At 38.0% G+C, this 17,478-nt stretch overlaps 1 protein-coding gene across 3 annotated transcripts in view; it reads right to left on the bottom strand.

The window, feature by feature from the left end:
* The window catches only part of CDKAL1 (CDK5 regulatory subunit associated protein 1 like 1), a 376,336-nt gene that overhangs the window by 137,644 nt on the left and 221,214 nt on the right, over positions 1–17,478 (bottom strand). For all 3 annotated transcript variants that reach the window (XM_056482895.1, XM_056482897.1, XM_056482896.1), the window contains one exon: positions 6,902–7,068. In XM_056482895.1, the coding sequence (XP_056338870.1) occupies positions 6,902–7,068 (167 nt within the window). The remainder of the gene's footprint in view (positions 1–6,901; positions 7,069–17,478) is intronic.

The following is a 17,478-nucleotide window of genomic DNA, read 5'->3' as shown; positions in this document are numbered from 1 at the left end:
AAGCCCTATGTTTGACTATAGCTTCTACCTCAATGTCTTGAAGCACATGGCAACTGATAAAAATCCTAATTTTATTTAGCAGAAACGCACTACCCCATCTATGCATTTCCTATTCTTTGAACATATTGCTCGATTACTGGTGATTTTTATTTTCTGCTAGTAATTCACCAGAAGTAAGCTCCAGCTCCAAAGGACTGCTGGGATGAGACAGTATTGTAAGTAATTGACAGACAGCCTGACACTCAGCACAAGATTGAGTGTGGATCTGTCTGCATTTAAATACTCTTCATTCTCAGGCAGTCTAACAAGCAAGAGCAACATTCACATGAGCAAATCATAATTAAGGTACAGCTAATATGCACAGATTTAACTGGTCAAGCAGTGTGCTACTTAATGTTAACCCCTTTTCGCAATACCAATTTTTATTCACAGATTATTAAATATAGAAGAGCACTAGATGCATGCATAAAATATTCTGTCTTGATGGAAGACTGAATTCTGCATAAATAAAGCCAGTTTTTCATGTATCTCAAAGCATTTTTTCTACTAGTGCTATAAAGAACATGAGCTTCATTCCTGACAACACAAATATCCCCTTCCATGTTGTATGGAAGGAAACCTTTATTGTTCAAAGTTCCCAATTTGTTAAGGTTTTTGAGAGAACCCAAGATTCACAAATACAGCATAAAACCTTCAGGAAGAGTAAAATGGGTTCTTAATTTGACATTTATTAAGCCAAATCATATTCTACCAGCTGGAAACGAACATGTCACCAAGCATTTACAGACGTTAGGATCTGCTGTATATGAGATGTTAAAATTCTAGATTAGAGAAAATGGTGTGACAAAATGTACAAAAAAGCACAGCAGAGATTCATCCATTTCCCAACTCCACAATATAAAAAAATACACTGATTCTGGGGTGAGCTCATGTTCCCATGACACCATGTCTTAAGGAGTAATTTCAAGGAAACAAGCTATATTTGAAAACCCCAAAGAAAAAGAATGCTTTGTGGGAAGAACAGGAGAGACAGACTATTTTAGTACTGAAAAATAAAAAGCAGGAATACACAGAGAAAGCAAAGATGCACATACAGCTGCCACAGGACAAATATGCATTTAACATAATACCAAGCTAAATAGTAAATATCCCTTCATACCTCGCCTTTTTTTTTTTTTTCCCCCCTCAGGAGGACAGAGGCAATTGCCCCATCCTCCTCCCTTTAGTATCTGAGGTTTCTTTCAATTATACTGTTAGCAAAACAGACACAGTTTGCATAGAGACAACTTTGTAATTACAGCAAGAAAAAGTTGCATGGTCCACCGAGTACAAAACACTACAAAACTCACAGTAATAAAAAGTCAGGGGCTTAACTATTCATTTATTTAAATGTATGCTGCAGTTTTCATTTTTTCTGGTCAAATCAACAGATTTTTAATTGGCACTTTCAAAAGCAGCAGTCTATGAAAATGACAAAAAATAACACTAGAAACAAAGCAAATACATGCCCTAAAGTCCTTTTAATTCTTGAAATTATGCTGCCCTTTTATTTGCCATTGAGGAACGTGTGCATATTATTCCCTTTTTAAACACATTTCAAATCAGCTTACACTCGAGGTTATTCAAAACTTAAGATTATGCACAACGCTCAAAAAAACGCTTGGTACACTCAGAGGAAAAAAAGGACAACAGAGGAAAAAAGAAAAGTGAATTAGTAATTTTACTGTAATAATTTCCTATGTGCTGTGTCAGGGCACGTTTGAGGGAGCCATCTGTAGGGTATCAGCTTCAATGAGGTTAAGGAACATAAACACCGAGCTGACATGAAAAATCAAAGCAAAAGAGCAAAGAAATACTACTGCAACTCGTGGTACACTTGGCACACCTTCTGCATTTAAAGACTCTGCTGCCATGCAGACTCCATCTCAATGGCTGGTGTATCACTCAAATGTCCTGAATTAATAACGGAGATACAGCCCACAGATGGCAGATAGTATGGTTTGAGACAGACTCATTTTGACAGGTGACAAAGACGACTACTCATCTAGTCATGTGAAATTAAGCACTTACGGGAATGGCAGGTGTGAACTGCCTCCTTTATACAGATTTGGAAGCTTCCCATCACTCACAGAAAGTGCCATACTAAAATCCCAGACAACTCTGGGATTATGTTAAATCCACAAAGGAGGCAAGCTAAGGCTGAGATGTGAGTCCCTGCCCTTTTACAGTCTGGATGATCCACGGTCCCTCCTGATTTGGACAGAGCCCCAGGTACTTAAAAGGAAAATTAAGTTTAAACCTAAGGAACATTAAAATATAGTCAAGGAAAAATTAGTATCTAACACTATGCCATGAACATTAATTTCAAGCTGCTATACATTTTGCCTTATTTTTTACTTTTCAGATTAATCCCCATTCATCATTTATGTACTACCATTGCTTTAATGGATTTTTCCCAACCCCCCCTCTCCATCAGTCACTAGAAGTGGATGTTAAACACTGTCTCACCAGAGCACTAGTGAGTAGCTTGATAATATGACTGGGGAGAAAATGCCTGGAAGTTAACCACTAAAGCAGTGTGTTAGTTATGCACTTTTGCTACATGTTGATACCACTGGGTGATAAAATCTTTGACATCTGGCAGTGTGTGTAATTAGAGCAGTAGCTTTGTGCAAAGACATATGGGCAAGAACATACAGGATAACCACACACACATACTCTCCCTTGCAGATTTTTCTAGGACTACACAATGGATTCTAACAATAACCATCTCCTTCACAATACATAGAAAAAACAAAAAAATTCTAAGGCAAATTACTTTTTTCCTGGCCGTAGTCCATGTCTGTTTATTAAAATTTTCTTCCATGCAGATAAAATCCCACGTTTCCTCACTGTCAATGCTGCATCAATATTTTAAGATAGGACTGACACTGGGCAAGGGTTTATCTCAAAATCTCAATTTGAGATCAACCTTGAAATAAGTGAGATTTATGCTTCATGATGTATCCATTCAAACAGATGGCTGTGAGAGTACTTTGGAAAATGCAATACTACCTCCATTGCTTGGCCAGCTTTTCTCTGAGAGGAAAACTGAGGATGTCTCCTGCAGGTAAACCAAACTCCAACTTCTTTCTCAGTCTTAGTACCACGACCAAGTGTTGAAATCCTTCAGTCCTTCAGTTTCTCTAAACACACCAAATAATCTTCTCTGCATAACAACAAACCTCACGCTGGAGAAGTCCTGCCAGGATTTGCTGTGTTCACTTTGATGTGCCCACTGAAAGCAGCAGAAAAATTTTAAGGTGCATGCCCCCTTCACAGCCATTGGTTTGTTCAATCTGGGGTGAACTTTGTAGTGGACAAACTAAATTAGTTTTCAAGGAAATCAGAGCAGTAGCCATACTCCAGGTTCACAGTGAAAGCACTCCAGGCCCTGGGTGGGAACAGAGGGATTCAAACTAATGGTATGTCCTTGAAACAGCTTTGGGTCACGGGTAGTGGGGAAGTCTGATTAAGAGAATTACATTTATTTTGAAGCAAAGACTCCAAAATGCAGATAAATTTAGATATAGTGGCTTCACTACCAAATACTGTGTTTTCCTCACCTGTTCTTAATGCTTCATACTATACACTAGTGTAAGCACAGATATCATGTCTGGCTAAAGAAAACAGCAGACAAAAAATATAGTACTTTAGATTATACCCTGAATAATTATAATAAAGGCTCTTTTGGTAATGATGTAGGTTAGTATTCAGTATGCCAAAAAGGGTTTAATATTTTGCATGACTATAAAATATTGCATGGTTCCAAACAGATCTTTCTTTTTAGACAACAAGGCCCAAATGAATGCAGAATTTATAATTTGAAAACACGTCTGCTTCTCATCCCAAGACTATCCATGCAACACAAGGCACTACTACCACCATAGTTACTGAAAAAAAACCTAAAGTACTAAATTGTCAGACCACACAACACAAGCATAGTAAAGATTTTAATGAGATTAACAGTATCCTCTGACAGCAGTACCCAAAGGCATTGGTTATGCTATTTTAAATCATATGAAAACTTAAACTGATCCCCCACCTTAAACAAACTTGAGTTTAATGGCCACTGGCCCAGGCCCCCAGATCTACCAAGCCTTAAGCATAAGAGCCTTAATGCCCATGACAAGGGCTCACAACTTTCCTTTGACCCCCCTCTGCTCTAATCCCACCACTCCTGACCCAAGGGAAGTTGTCTTCCTCCTCATCCTCCTCCTCTCCTAGTGCTGGCCTCCACCAGTGCAACAGCAGAGCTGTTGGCTACCACTTTTTAGTGGAGAGTATGAAACATTCCCAGATACTGGGGCAGATGCAACTCTCACCTGCAGGTAAGCTCCAATAAATATGGAAGAAAAGCAAATGAATAAAAATTATTGCTTTTAGGATGAGTCTCTAGGGATGCTCTGTCCAGATCTCAAAATTAATTTCTACACTTAGATGACTACTTTAGCTCATTGACACATATAATTTCAAAACAAACCCCTGCTGAGCAGTTGCATGTGTACAGTTGTATGAAACAGTCAAAAATGTCTGATTTTTAAAATGCTATGTGAAGGGAATGACTTTGTCCTTTGCATTGCCTACAAAAGGTGACACAAGATTAGTACATTTTACCAGGTAAATTTTTTTCACAGAAAGCCAAAAAACACCATAATTAGACAGATGACTTCTAACAAAATTAATTAATTAAATGCAGCACCTTTTAAAACAATTAATGAAAGTTGTTTGCAACAAATAACTTGTCTCCATACCCTTCTTAGGAGATAACAGATCTACATCTGGATTTTATCCTAATCAATTGACATAAGAGTTAATCAGCTTCCCACTAAACTTTGGTTTTTTAAACAAATTACAATTTTACTCTTTCCTCAACTGGAATGTTAAAAGCATGTTGCCCATAAAAAGTTTATTTTGTTTGGTGAAAATGTATGCAGGATCCAGCTTACATTCCCCAGTGATCCTTCAGAGAAAAATCTGGTAAACTTGGAAGAGGAGATTAGATGGAAATGCAGAAAGCAAAAAAAAAAATTTCCCTAATTTAGTTTGACAAATCAGCAAAATTATGTCACCAAATTTCAAAATCGGAAATTCTTGGTCACATATGAAACATAGAAATGTGATTAAATAATCCTTAGAAAAATCATATCAACAGAAAATTGTAAGGAGCACTGAAGAGGATGAGCAGCAGCAGACATTGCTACTGCACAAAAGGCAAACAAACACATGTTCTGCACAGCAACATTCAAGACAGGTATTTTCAATAGGCGTCCATGAATTCTTCTCCCTTTGCCACAACACCTAAAGATCCATTTTCAAAGAGACAAGACTACTTTTCCTAAATACAAGTCAGGTAAAAAAGTAAGTCCTACCTACAGCTCCTATTGAAAAATTTAGTAACAGAAAGACTAGATATCACGAATTTACAGATTTGTGACATGCTCACACTTACTATGATTGAAGGAAAGCAAGATTCTTTCCACTTTTCTTGGATTATATCAAGAGTGCCCCTTATCTCAGCAGAGCAGTTTGTTATTTACAGCTACTGATTTTTTTTAAAGCCTTGAGAGCACTCATACAATGACCAGCAGTGGCAAAAGCAGCAGTCTGTGCCAAAACACTTTTAATAATGTGAATTAAAAATGAAAGCAAAGGAACTGACTGTGAAAATTGCTAAAAGCTTGATTTGCTTTTGTACAAGATGCTGAAAAATGTTAAAATAAAAAAAAAAAATTTAAAAAAAAGAAAAGCTTGTGGCAGATATGAGAGTCCCAGACACAATGCAAAGTTCTCAGAAACATGACCACATCACTTCTTAAAGGTTCCTATACAGTTTGCTGAGTTAAAACTCTCTCTTAGTGAAGCGCGTGTTAAACCAAAGAATAAAATAACAATCCAGGAAGTCTCTTGCAACTTTCTGCAGTTCAAATTTTTTACCTGGTGGAGTGAAAACCTGCTTATTCCTACCAAGAAGATATTCCTCTAGCCCACATGCTTCAACAATAGGCAAAGGTGCAGTTACAGCACTCTGATGAGAAAATACTGTCCTTGACATCTTAAGAAAACACAAGTGCAACTATTAATGTTATCTTATCTTTGGGAAAGCAGCATGGCTACCAGCTACTTATCTGGGTATTACACATGCACATGGTTACAAAATTTACCTTCAACTACATCCTTCCCTCCTTTTTCCAGTTATGTTCATTTTGTGGACAGTTCCTAGCAATTTCTATAAATTCATTTGGTGACAGAATCCATCAAAACCAACCTACATTTCAGAAGAAACTCTCAATTCCTCCTCGGCATGAACAGGCTACTCTTTCAAGTTCACACTGCTACATACTTCTAATTTCATTGAACTGCTTTGTTACATTTTGTTTCAGCACAGATATACACTTACATTTCTATTTCTTATCGCCAAAGTTCTAAACATGCTGAAAATAGGATAATTAATGCATCACTGAGTGAGACAACATATAGTATTTCTGGAAATATATGTCTGAGGTACAGCAGGATGAAAAATTCAATCCCACAGTCCATCACTTGCAAATGACATTTCCTTTGGTTTTTGGAAACACTAGACATACACATGAACAAATGAACAGAACTACAATAAAGTTCTACATGTCAGAGACCTCAGTAATATTATAATTCCAAAATTACTTGAGTATCTTATTATCTCAATAACTTGCTGTGCCAGGCAAATGGGTTAACATTGTTAGTCTAATTTTGTAAATGTATTTTAAGTCTATTATGTTTTTAAGCTACTGCTTAACATGAAAGACACTTCACACAAGGTTCCATGCTGACTCACTCAATGAATGTCCATGTTGGCATATAAATGATTCCTTTTCTTCCTTACCTCCAGATGCTCTAAAATATAGGGAGGGTTTGTCATGCCAAGCCTCAGCATAGCTCCCTCAGGAATAACTTCAACCAGCTTCCAGAGAAGCGTGGGGAGGTCTGTGCCAATGTCTCTGCCATAAGCCCCTGTGTCTTCACTGGTCAGCCATATCTCACAAACACCCTCTGTGAATAAAAGAAAGAGATAATTAACAAATCTGTTTTAGAGCTGTTTATTTTATCATACAGCTGCTCACTCTTTTAAATGCAGTATTTCACATGGCTATTATGCAGCCAGACTGGGTATTCAATTGCAAAGGGGAGGGAAGGAGAAGGAAGGCTTATCCCATGGGTAGCAGTGGGTTATTAAGTTCATTTTATGAGCACAAGAGTGCTACAACAATGCTGTAAATTATCATTGCTGTGGAGTGATTAACATTCACAGCCAATGACTAATTCTGTGCTGCTTCTACAGCAAGTCAGACAAGTTTAATACTCTGTTTTATTTTTTGAGCCTAATTCATTAAACACCGCAAGAGACATCACCCAAGCAGAGTTTGCAGTAATGGTTATTACAGTAGTTAGCTTATTAACTGGTAAGCTTCCAGTGAGCAAAACCAGCTGTAAAGCACTGTGATCAACATTCTTCCTGAAGTAAGTATTAAAATCTTGTATTCTTTAAATTATACAATTAGCAATGCAATATTAAGGTTGTATTGAAAAGGTTAGTGACCACTGTCGACTAAGTGATAACAGAGGAAAACCTGCTTCCTGGCAGTTAATGCTTCATTTTCCATCAATCAGAGCCTTAGGAAGTAGTGCATTTGATTTATATTGTAAATAGCAACCCTGAACACTGATATTTGGTAATAATATCCTCCTACTCAAACAGGGGAAAGATTGTACCACTCTTTAATAATAGCTGAAAGCATTGAGGTTTCACACAGCCACTTCTGCCACCCTGCTCAGCTTTCATCCCTTTTGCAATGCAATCCATCTCCCTTTCCTTACCACCCCAAAGCAAGAAATAAGCTATTGAAAGCAGCATGTGAAGAAAACACCTGTGATTCACAGCAAGATAAGATACCATTAACTCAGTGAAGAGCTAAACTTCTAAAACCAATCATGAACTGGTAAAAGAAATAATCAAATACTAGAAGGTCCATAATTCATCAAAGAACTCTTTGAACCAGCAGAGAACGTATTGAATGTAGATGTTTATGTTACAAATTTATACTCAAATGACGAAAACTTAAGCACATACAGCAACTTTAATCACATAAAAAGCAATAAACCCAGAAAACCAAATGTTTTACAAAATGCAAATTCAAAACTGCTACTCTTTAATTCACACTGTAACAATAATGGCAGAGAGCAAGCCATGCTGAGCATCGAAGTTAATCTTGTTGGCACAGAAATGTTTTCAAGGTAATTCATTACTTGGAATGAAAAATGATTTAAAATTTAAGGTTAGCTGGAACATTTATTACTTCTTAAGTTTTGCTTCAAGAATAGGTTAGTGAGGGAGATGTACAATTTGTATCTTGAGAGAAGTCTGGTGTAAAGCATTCCTGAACTACTAAGTGCTCTTTGGTTGACCATTTGCAGTCACAAGTTTGTAGTCACACTCAAACTGAGCTCCCTGTGCAGAATCTGCCTGCAGGACACAATCACACAGTGGATTTCAGTGCATTTGCTAATGTTTCTGGAATTCATCTCACCACAGGCAATGCCCACCATGAAACATACTCTTGGGTTTGCTGCCTGCCCTACATTTTCCTGAAACACACGAAAAAAAGAAGTGAATTTTCTATGCTGTATGTTAAAAAGAGGAGAAATTTAAGGAATCTAAATGATTGATAAAGTCCTGTTTTGTTTAGCTTGGGCTTCTTTATATGAGTCTCCAATAGCCATAAGAACCCTACAAAGCTTATTGATTTGCTGAGTTTCTACCGCAACAGAGTAATTCTCATTTGCAAGCTTTCAATCTAAAGATTTGCATGGGGTTTTGGATTGGATTTCCTTTTTCTTTTTTTCATGAAAAAGGCTACTGGAATTCTGCCTCACAGTTACCAGATGAACACTGAGGAAAAAAAAAAATCACTAGCTAGGAATGGAAATAACATTCCGGTGGAAAACAACAGCGAGCTTTTAAATCTGCATAGGTGGGGACCATTAGCCCCCTGGTGGGCTGAAACTTCAAATTAAATCACAAGAAGAGGAAGCAGCTGTAATAGTAAATCAGCAGCAGCAGGAATAACTGTCTCATCTGCTCTCCGATCAGGGTGTTGAACAACAAGCAGTGGGAATAATTCATGCTGAGACATCCAAGGATGTAGTCTTACTGGGGGGGTGGAGGGCAGGGAGGGGGAAGAACACCTGCATTTTAGGAAAAGGTTCACGTCCCAATTTCCAATTTCAGGTTGACAAAATGGATCTTCAAATACTGAAAGCTACTGTGAGTGATAAATATTTACAAGTAAGATCATTAGGAAAATCAACTTTGTACATAACTCTGTGAGATAGAGGTTTTGTGTCAACTGATTTTGGGTCTTTTCTTAAAATCCTTTGCATCCTCAGTTTAGGAGCCTAAACTTACACCAGGTAAGAGGAGAAAACAATAGACCTCTGAAACAGTATTAATGAAGTCAGTCAACACTTCCTATTTTCACTCCACCCAGTTCCCCTCCAAACTCCAGCCCTCCACAGGAACCTATTTAAATCCACTGTCAAATCACATACAGAATTTTTTTCCTTTCTTTTGCAGTGAACCTCATTTGATCATTCACCACTCTGTTACTGGACAATTCTGGTGCTAATAAAGGCAAGCTGATTTTGTAAACAAGAAAATTGATCCAAACTGCAGACTTCAGATGTGCAAAGTCAGAGCATTTGTTACAGTATTAAGGCCAATTATCGTTATATCCAAGTAATTAAAATCTGCCTTTGGTCACAGCTCGTGGTTTATTTCTCACTCTGCCATCACTATCCTTAACAGCTGGCCTCTGATCTCTGCTCTGCTGTAACTGGAGATCACTGAGAATGAAAAATGTTGGAAAAGGGATAGGTTCCAAGCAAATGAAGAAGGTTCTGAGCTTATTCCTTCTCACGTCTCAATATTAAAAATACTCATTGCAGATTATCTGACATGGGTTTTAATTTCATTTCTGTGGGGTAAGCAATCCTTATCACAAAGGAGATAAGAAATTCTACATCTATCACTTTCACAAAATATGTGCATTCCTGGTTTAGAGACCACTTGAAATTATTAATTTCTTTAATAAAAAAACTTTAAGCATTTTATTTTGGTTTATTTTCATGTCACTACAGTAAACACTGTTTTCAGCAGCAGCAAACATCCTTTAAACTGAAGAGAAGTGTACTCCATCTGAAAAATGAATTTATTTCAATCTACAAAAAGACCTGAAGATGTTAAAATACTGGACACCAATCCCAGTGAAATTCTTGTATTTATTAACTGACTGTACAAATGAAATTAAATCCCCAAACCCTCCTGATTTTTCTTCTCCTCCCCTTCCTGCTCTTCTCTTTCCTGGCAGATTTTTTAATGTGAACTGGAGTGGCTTTTCCAGCAGCACAATCCTCTGCAGGCAGCCTCAGTGGGAGGCCCCTGACTCTGACCTTCTCAGTAGCCCACATATGCTTATCAATAACTGCCTGACCTCCTTGTGATTCTTTCTCCAACAGTGAATTCTTAAGGCAGCCTGCAGTGCCGCACAGACCTCAGAAATACCTCTCCCAATGCACCACACAAATCTGACAGACCATCTGCCAAGGGGAGGCCTCACATAAATGCTTGTGTCTTGCAGACTTGAGGACAGTCAATCTGACCATTCCTCATCACAGCCTCAGAGTTTTTTTAAAATAAAAAAAAATCATGGCCAAAGATAAAGGGTTAGAAAACATCAAATTCATTGTTCAGAATGAGTGTAGCCTACTTTATTTTCTCTTCAATTATTTGAGTTTCTTCTTATTTATCCAGCCTGGATTTTACAGGAACCATTTACATATTTGATGCAGTGTATGTGCTAGATTACTTTGCTGGATCAGTGCCTTAACTGGGAAAGAGTGAAGAACTGTGCATGTAGCAGATCACTGCACCAATCTGGGTATAATACAAGTTTAAACAGAAACTGAGATGTGGAAGGATCAGTTTCCTCCTGTAATTCTGAGGTACTCTGCAAGCATTGATTCACCCTCATCCAAGTGTCCCCTTAAGACAGTTCTACCACATCCATCAGCACTGAAGCATCCCATTGCACGGACTTCCCTGAAAGAGAAAACCAAACTGGGAACAAATCATTGGTGCTAAGGGGGGTTTGGAAGGATTAATTTCCAGTTCACCAATAAACCCTTGTCCTTATTTCATCTGTATATCTACAGGGCTTCTGGAAGGCAGAAAGAATGGAGCTGGACACAACCCTGTACAAACCCTAGTTACTCAGAGAGTAACCCATGTCACAATTAGAGAATGCAGGATATCTGGCAAGCAGATGATCCAACTAGATTGAAGTAAAAAACACAGGTCTAGGTTCAGGGCTGCTGAAAGAGGCAAGCTGTCAGGCTGTGACCTAAAGGATCAATGTTTTTTCTGTATTTTGTAAAGTGCAGGTCAACTTATGGCTCAGCACTGTACTGCACAGATAAATGCACTGCTGCAGTTCTGCTCACAACATATTGTGTATAAACTGTCCCACAGCCTGAATTTCTGGAAGATCTTTATTAATGCTCAAAAGTATTTCCTATTTTTAAAATACCTACTTTTTTACCCTTCTGGACAGTCTTTATGACATGGAAGATGGTTGTCCATACCTGTTTTCTTAATGCTTGGGAGAACAAGAACAGGAAAACAAACAGGAGAACAAGATCTGAACATCATGAATTGGGCTACTACTTTTGCAGTTGTGTTCTGAATATTTCCAAGGACAGCAATACCACAGCCACTACAGGCAATCTGTTCCAATATTTGATTACCCTAAGGGTAAAATATTTTTACTTGCACGTAATTGCAATTTGCTGTGTTCCAACTTGTCCAACTTGCTACCTACCATCCTACCTCTGGCAAGACCTGTCTGACTTCAAGACAGCCTGGCTCTGTCTTCCCTGTACTGTCCCATTAGGCAGTCATAAACAGCAATAATAACTCCTCTTAGCTTTCTTTTCACAAATCCCTTTCTTGTCTGTTATGTGCTCCATTCTCCTGATCATCTCACTGCCCCTCTGCTGAATTGCTGCAGTGTGTCAGCCGTGTCCTGAGGCACCCAAAAAGGGACAGAGCACTCTCTCTGTGCCATCTCACCGTTGCCAAGTCCAAGGCACCCGTCGCTCCCTGGGGCCTGCGGCTGCACTCTCCAACAGCAGCTGGGGCACAGCTGGCAATTCCAGAGGGGTTCCACTGCTGACTCATGTGCACCAGCTTTCCCAGAGGAACTCCAAAGGCTCCAAAGCTGCTTCCCAGACTGTCAGCTCTCCACATCCATAATGCAGCATGGTGTTATTTCACCCTAGATTTGGGACATTTTGCCTGCCTTTGTTGAACTTCATGAAGTTACAGAAAGTCCATTTCTCCAGGCAGTTGAGGTTGAAGTCCCTTGCAGTATTAGCTGACCTTACAGCCAGTCAAGTCGTCCCTTAATTTGGATATCATCTCCCAGATACCACCTTGTTATGAAAGACACAAAATACTGGCTGCAAAATACCCTTAGTAACTGCCATCTAGACATTATACTATGGATTGTCACTCTGGGAACCTGATAGTCCAATAAGTTCCTTTACCTTATCACCATCCAGTAATCCAGTCTAAAGCTCACCACTCTAAGAAGACTAAGAACTATGCTGAAGTCATAGACAAACTTAATGTAAACAAAACCAAAGAAATTACACCTGAACAAAACAGAAAACCCTCAAAGAAAACAAAAAATAAAACTCCACCGAACAATATCCTACCGCCCCAAAAAACCCCAAAACAACCCACCCCAACCACCTCCACTGCTTTCCTATCCACCACAAAGCCATCTGAAAAGTCACTCAGTCCTGTCACATTGCTGTTTGCAATCCTATGCCAAGTGTTCCCAAGCACCCTCTTGCCCTTCCTGTGCTGGGATGTGGCTTCTAGGAGTGTTTGCCCCATACACAAAAGGCTCAGTTGCACTGTAGTTCCCCAGTTCTCCCTTCTTGCTCTTTCTGGAGGGCAGGGTGGCATTCTCCCCTCTTCCAGTGATCAGGATCTCCCCTGGCTGCCATGTCCTCTGAATGATGAGAGAGAACAGCCTCACAGTGACATCAGCCAGCACTCTTGGCACACTTGGATGCCTCTCATGGCAGGATTATTTCTATTACTTCTGGATGTCAGTCTGCAGCCACAAAATCTAGAGCTGTGTTTTGCAAGTGCTTAGTTCAGTATAAGCCTTTAAAGCAGTTGTGGTTTCCACTACCCACAGGATGACACATATATTAGAGTGCTTAGGAAATGAACACAGTAACTTTTATGGTCTACATATTTTTGAGAACAAATGTTTGGAAACTAACACAAAGTGACATACAGACCAAGTTATACTGACTGAGATCATTCCACCTAGCAGGAATAACGTGTTATTTTAAAAGCAGAACACTGAACAGTATCACTTTGGAAGATTCTGCTTGGCTACGTTGTCTACCACACTTAGAAATGAAATTAAAGACATTTTTTCATTCTACTTGCCAACATATTTCAGTAAATGTTTACGCTAACAAATGGATTAAAGTTCTCGTGTATTTATATAAAAATGCTATAAATTAGTATATATTCATGTTACAAAATTCTCAGACCCTCTGAAGCCATAACAGGAACTTGATTTAAAGGATCATTTACTACAGACATGACATAGGTCCTTAAAATGAATTCCTTATCCTGCAAACTAATGCAAAAAAGCCTGGGCTATATACACAAACCACAAAATAGAACAATTATTTGGACCTTGGCCCCCTTTAACTCTTCGAGCAATTGCTTTTTCAAAAGTATGAAACATATTTGGGATTTTGGTTAGATTAAGTTATATTTTCAAAAAGAAAACATACTGTATCTCTCTCATATACTAAGTTGCAATCAGAGCCTAAATGAACTTTGATGGAAAAGAGCTGAAGAAATACCTTATCAAGGACAATACAAATTAGTTCAGGAAACAGCTTGGTTCTACTTCAGTAAAAATCTGCTAATAAATATTTTTAAGTTTATGTTTTATACATTCTTCCCTCAAACTGCATTCATATTTTTGTGTTATTTTATGTAATTTACAAAATCTAATCAGAGCTGAACCACAGTAAAAAAAACAAACAAGCATTAGGAACAAGAACCCTTCTAACCACTTTTAAGCTAGAACAACAAAACACTGTGGTTTTGCACAAATTAAAAACCCTCCCCATCCTCTCCAATACCACAACATATGCACATACTTCTACTACCACCTTTCACACCAATTTTTAGGGTGACTGTGGAGATTTTACAAGAACAATTCTGTATTAAAACTGAGTTTTGGCCCAGCTACCCATCTACTCCTTAGTAACACCTAAGTTTTAGGTAATGGTCCTCTATCTGCTTACTATTTAGATGTGAAGTCTGAGAGAAGAACCTAATACCCACATGACTTACAGAGGCTTTCCATTTTATCTTCTGTGATTAAGAAAGTGGAAGCTGTGAATGCATTTATTCCAAATTTTACTATTCCAAAGCCATGCATCTTAGAAATGAAACTGATTAAACCATTTAGAATATGGGTTCACTGAAATTGCCTATTCATCTAAACCCATCACATAAAAGTCTCAAAGCCAGAGCTGCTCCTCCTGCAGAAAACACTTTGCCATCAGGGCATTTACAAAGGAAGTTCACTACCTGTGACTGTTGTAGCAGTTCTACAATTTGTATCATAGTTTATTTTACTCACTTCTTCTACTATATTGATAAGCAAAGTATTTTTATAGAAGTTTTTCAAAACAAGGAATAAGAAAGCTTGTAACAGAAGGCTTGTAAAAAGTTTCATTTAAATTATTCCTTCTTCCTATGGCATTAAAAAAAAAAAGTTTGAGAGTTCCCGATAAAAAAGCATGCAGCAAATAGAGCCAACTAATCATTAAATACCAAAGAAAGCATAAAAGGTTTCTCTCTCCCACAAAGCAAACTCTTGTCCTTGCTTACAAAAGAGGTCATTCTACCCCTATAGGGCCCTCTGTTCCTAACAGCTCTCTGCTAGAGCATAAACCAGCAGCCCTGTCTCGCTCGTTTTGTAGCTGCAGCGCCTTAGCAGAGGGGAGAGGAAGGAGGGGAAGGAAAGGGAACAGGATAATAGGTCACTTGCTGCTGCAAACAGCATGATAGCTAATCTTATTACGAGTCCAGTTTCATTCTGCTAGAACAAGAGAGACTCAAAGGGGCGTGAAGACAGTCAGGCTGCTGAAGTTTGCTCAGTGCCAACACTTCAGCATTATGCATCTTGCTTTCAGGGAGGATTAATGATACCATACATCATGATGATAAATTGGGGTTTGCAGCCAGTTTGAAGAGAAAGGGGAAGAAAAGATTTTTTTTAAAAATGGAGGGAAAAGTGCATAGTTGAATTTCATGAGTCGTTCTTATTTTTCAGGCTGAGGAAATTGTTCTTTAAGAGAGAGGTCAGTGCTTTTTCTATTGGTCACCTGCCTGTGACCCTCCTATTTCCAGGCATGTGTGTTATGTACACAATGGCCTGTTTTGAAGGTTAGCTCTTGCACAAATGAAAGAATGTAAAAAATAAATCCACTTAATCATTATACTCGCCAGCTGAAAAGAGACAAAACTAAAAATCTGCCATTCCATATAGAGACATACTACAAGAATTCAGTTGGTTTTCAGAGACAGTGGACATTACTGCCTGAGTTAACAGAGTAAAAGTCTCATGTGTATTAATGATCAGGGATATAATTGCCTGATGTTAATTAGTTCTTTGCTGAACCAATAACATTATTCAAGGAGCAAGTTCAATGATAGGCAATGGTAAAAACAAAGTATAAAGGACTGGGTGACTAAAGGGAACAGATTTGCAAAAAGAGACAAACACAAAGGAAAGCAATTTCAGAAAACACAGACAAGGCATGAGTTTAGAATTGTTCTGCACCCCTGTACACAGCATACAGAAATACAGGTTTCTGAAGCATGGGATTATTGTTCTTTACTCTGTGCCTCACAAATACACTTTGTGAAATATTGATATGCTCATGTTGTCCAGGTACTACAAGCAGGCAGAGGATATTTGACCCTCCACCAAAAGGGTCAGTCCAGCACCCTGCACAAACAGTCTTTAGCTACTGAAAAGACAAAGAGCAAAATTTCCATAAACTTTAAAACTGAAGAAAGAAAATTTCTTATTGCTGTGCCTATTGTCAAAACACAAATGAAAAACCTGCGTGGAGCTCTGAATTCAAAATGAGGTATATGAGGAATCTTGTTTATGACTTTGGAATTCATTGGGAAAAAGAGAGTAACGTGCCACTCATTATAACATACGCTCGCTGTTACAAACCCAAAACATGGGCTATCGTTCTGCTGTAGATGAATATCAGATGCAAAGGGTCACACACTCACAAATTCAAGGAAATGGTCATGAGCTGTAGGCATATTACAGGATGCAGTGCTAATTAATGGAGGCTTTTTACTGAGTATCCATCTCTGTAGTGCTAATGAGTTTGGATTAATTTAAACAACATGTTTTCACGGAAACTGATTAATTCTTGGGAAGTAGCATGGCATACCAAGTTTCAATCATTAAAAATGTTTGTAGCCAAGCTAAATAACTCTCTGAATCTGAGTTTATCATCATATAAACTTCTACAGAAAGAGAATGATTTAGAACTTCTACAACAGGAACTTACACACAAGCTGCCAGGGTATGCTGGAAGTATGACATGAAACTTCATCCTCCACAGAGCATTCTTCGCTCAAATGTCTTGCAATTTCAAGAGCTGAATCCTATAGTCCTATTTCATTCCTTTTTTTTTTTTTTTTTTACTTTTACTTTTTTTAATAGATGAACAAAAGAAGAGAAAAAAACCCACATTTTGGGTATTTACAGATGATATTTTAAAAATTAGCTGAAAATTAGTTGAAATAAGTTGGGTTAAATGTTTAAATTTCAAAAATGTAATCAAAGAAAGGAGATAGCTTATGTCTTTCTTTGACTGAAAAGCTAACAAAAATGAATAAATAGTCTTTGTTCTGTGACATAGATTACGAGAGACATCTTTTAAAATGTTTCATGTTCTAATCACAAAAGAACCCTAGAACTCAGACTAGAGTACTCTCATAAGGGACAAATAAAAAGGTGTTAAATGCTTTGTTTCACACAAAGTTATGAGCCAAGATATAATACTGTAAACCTCGAATGGCAATACAGAATACAGAAATACTTTAATAAAGAAAGGCTTGTTTTGCTTTGTTTTTCATCAATTCCTCAATGCATCACGGTCATTTTACATGGAAATACTGAATCCTAGGAATAAGACTGATTCAAATTACTAGTATTCTTTGTATAAAGTGTGAAAATAGCGCAGGAATCTGTCAAACTGATG

Source organism: Oenanthe melanoleuca, chromosome 2, assembly GCF_029582105.1.
Source record: "Oenanthe melanoleuca isolate GR-GAL-2019-014 chromosome 2, OMel1.0, whole genome shotgun sequence".
NCBI lineage: Eukaryota > Metazoa > Chordata > Aves > Passeriformes > Muscicapidae > Oenanthe > Oenanthe melanoleuca.
Note: the sequence above shows the minus strand (reverse complement) of the source record. Positions and strands in the feature narration are given on the sequence as shown.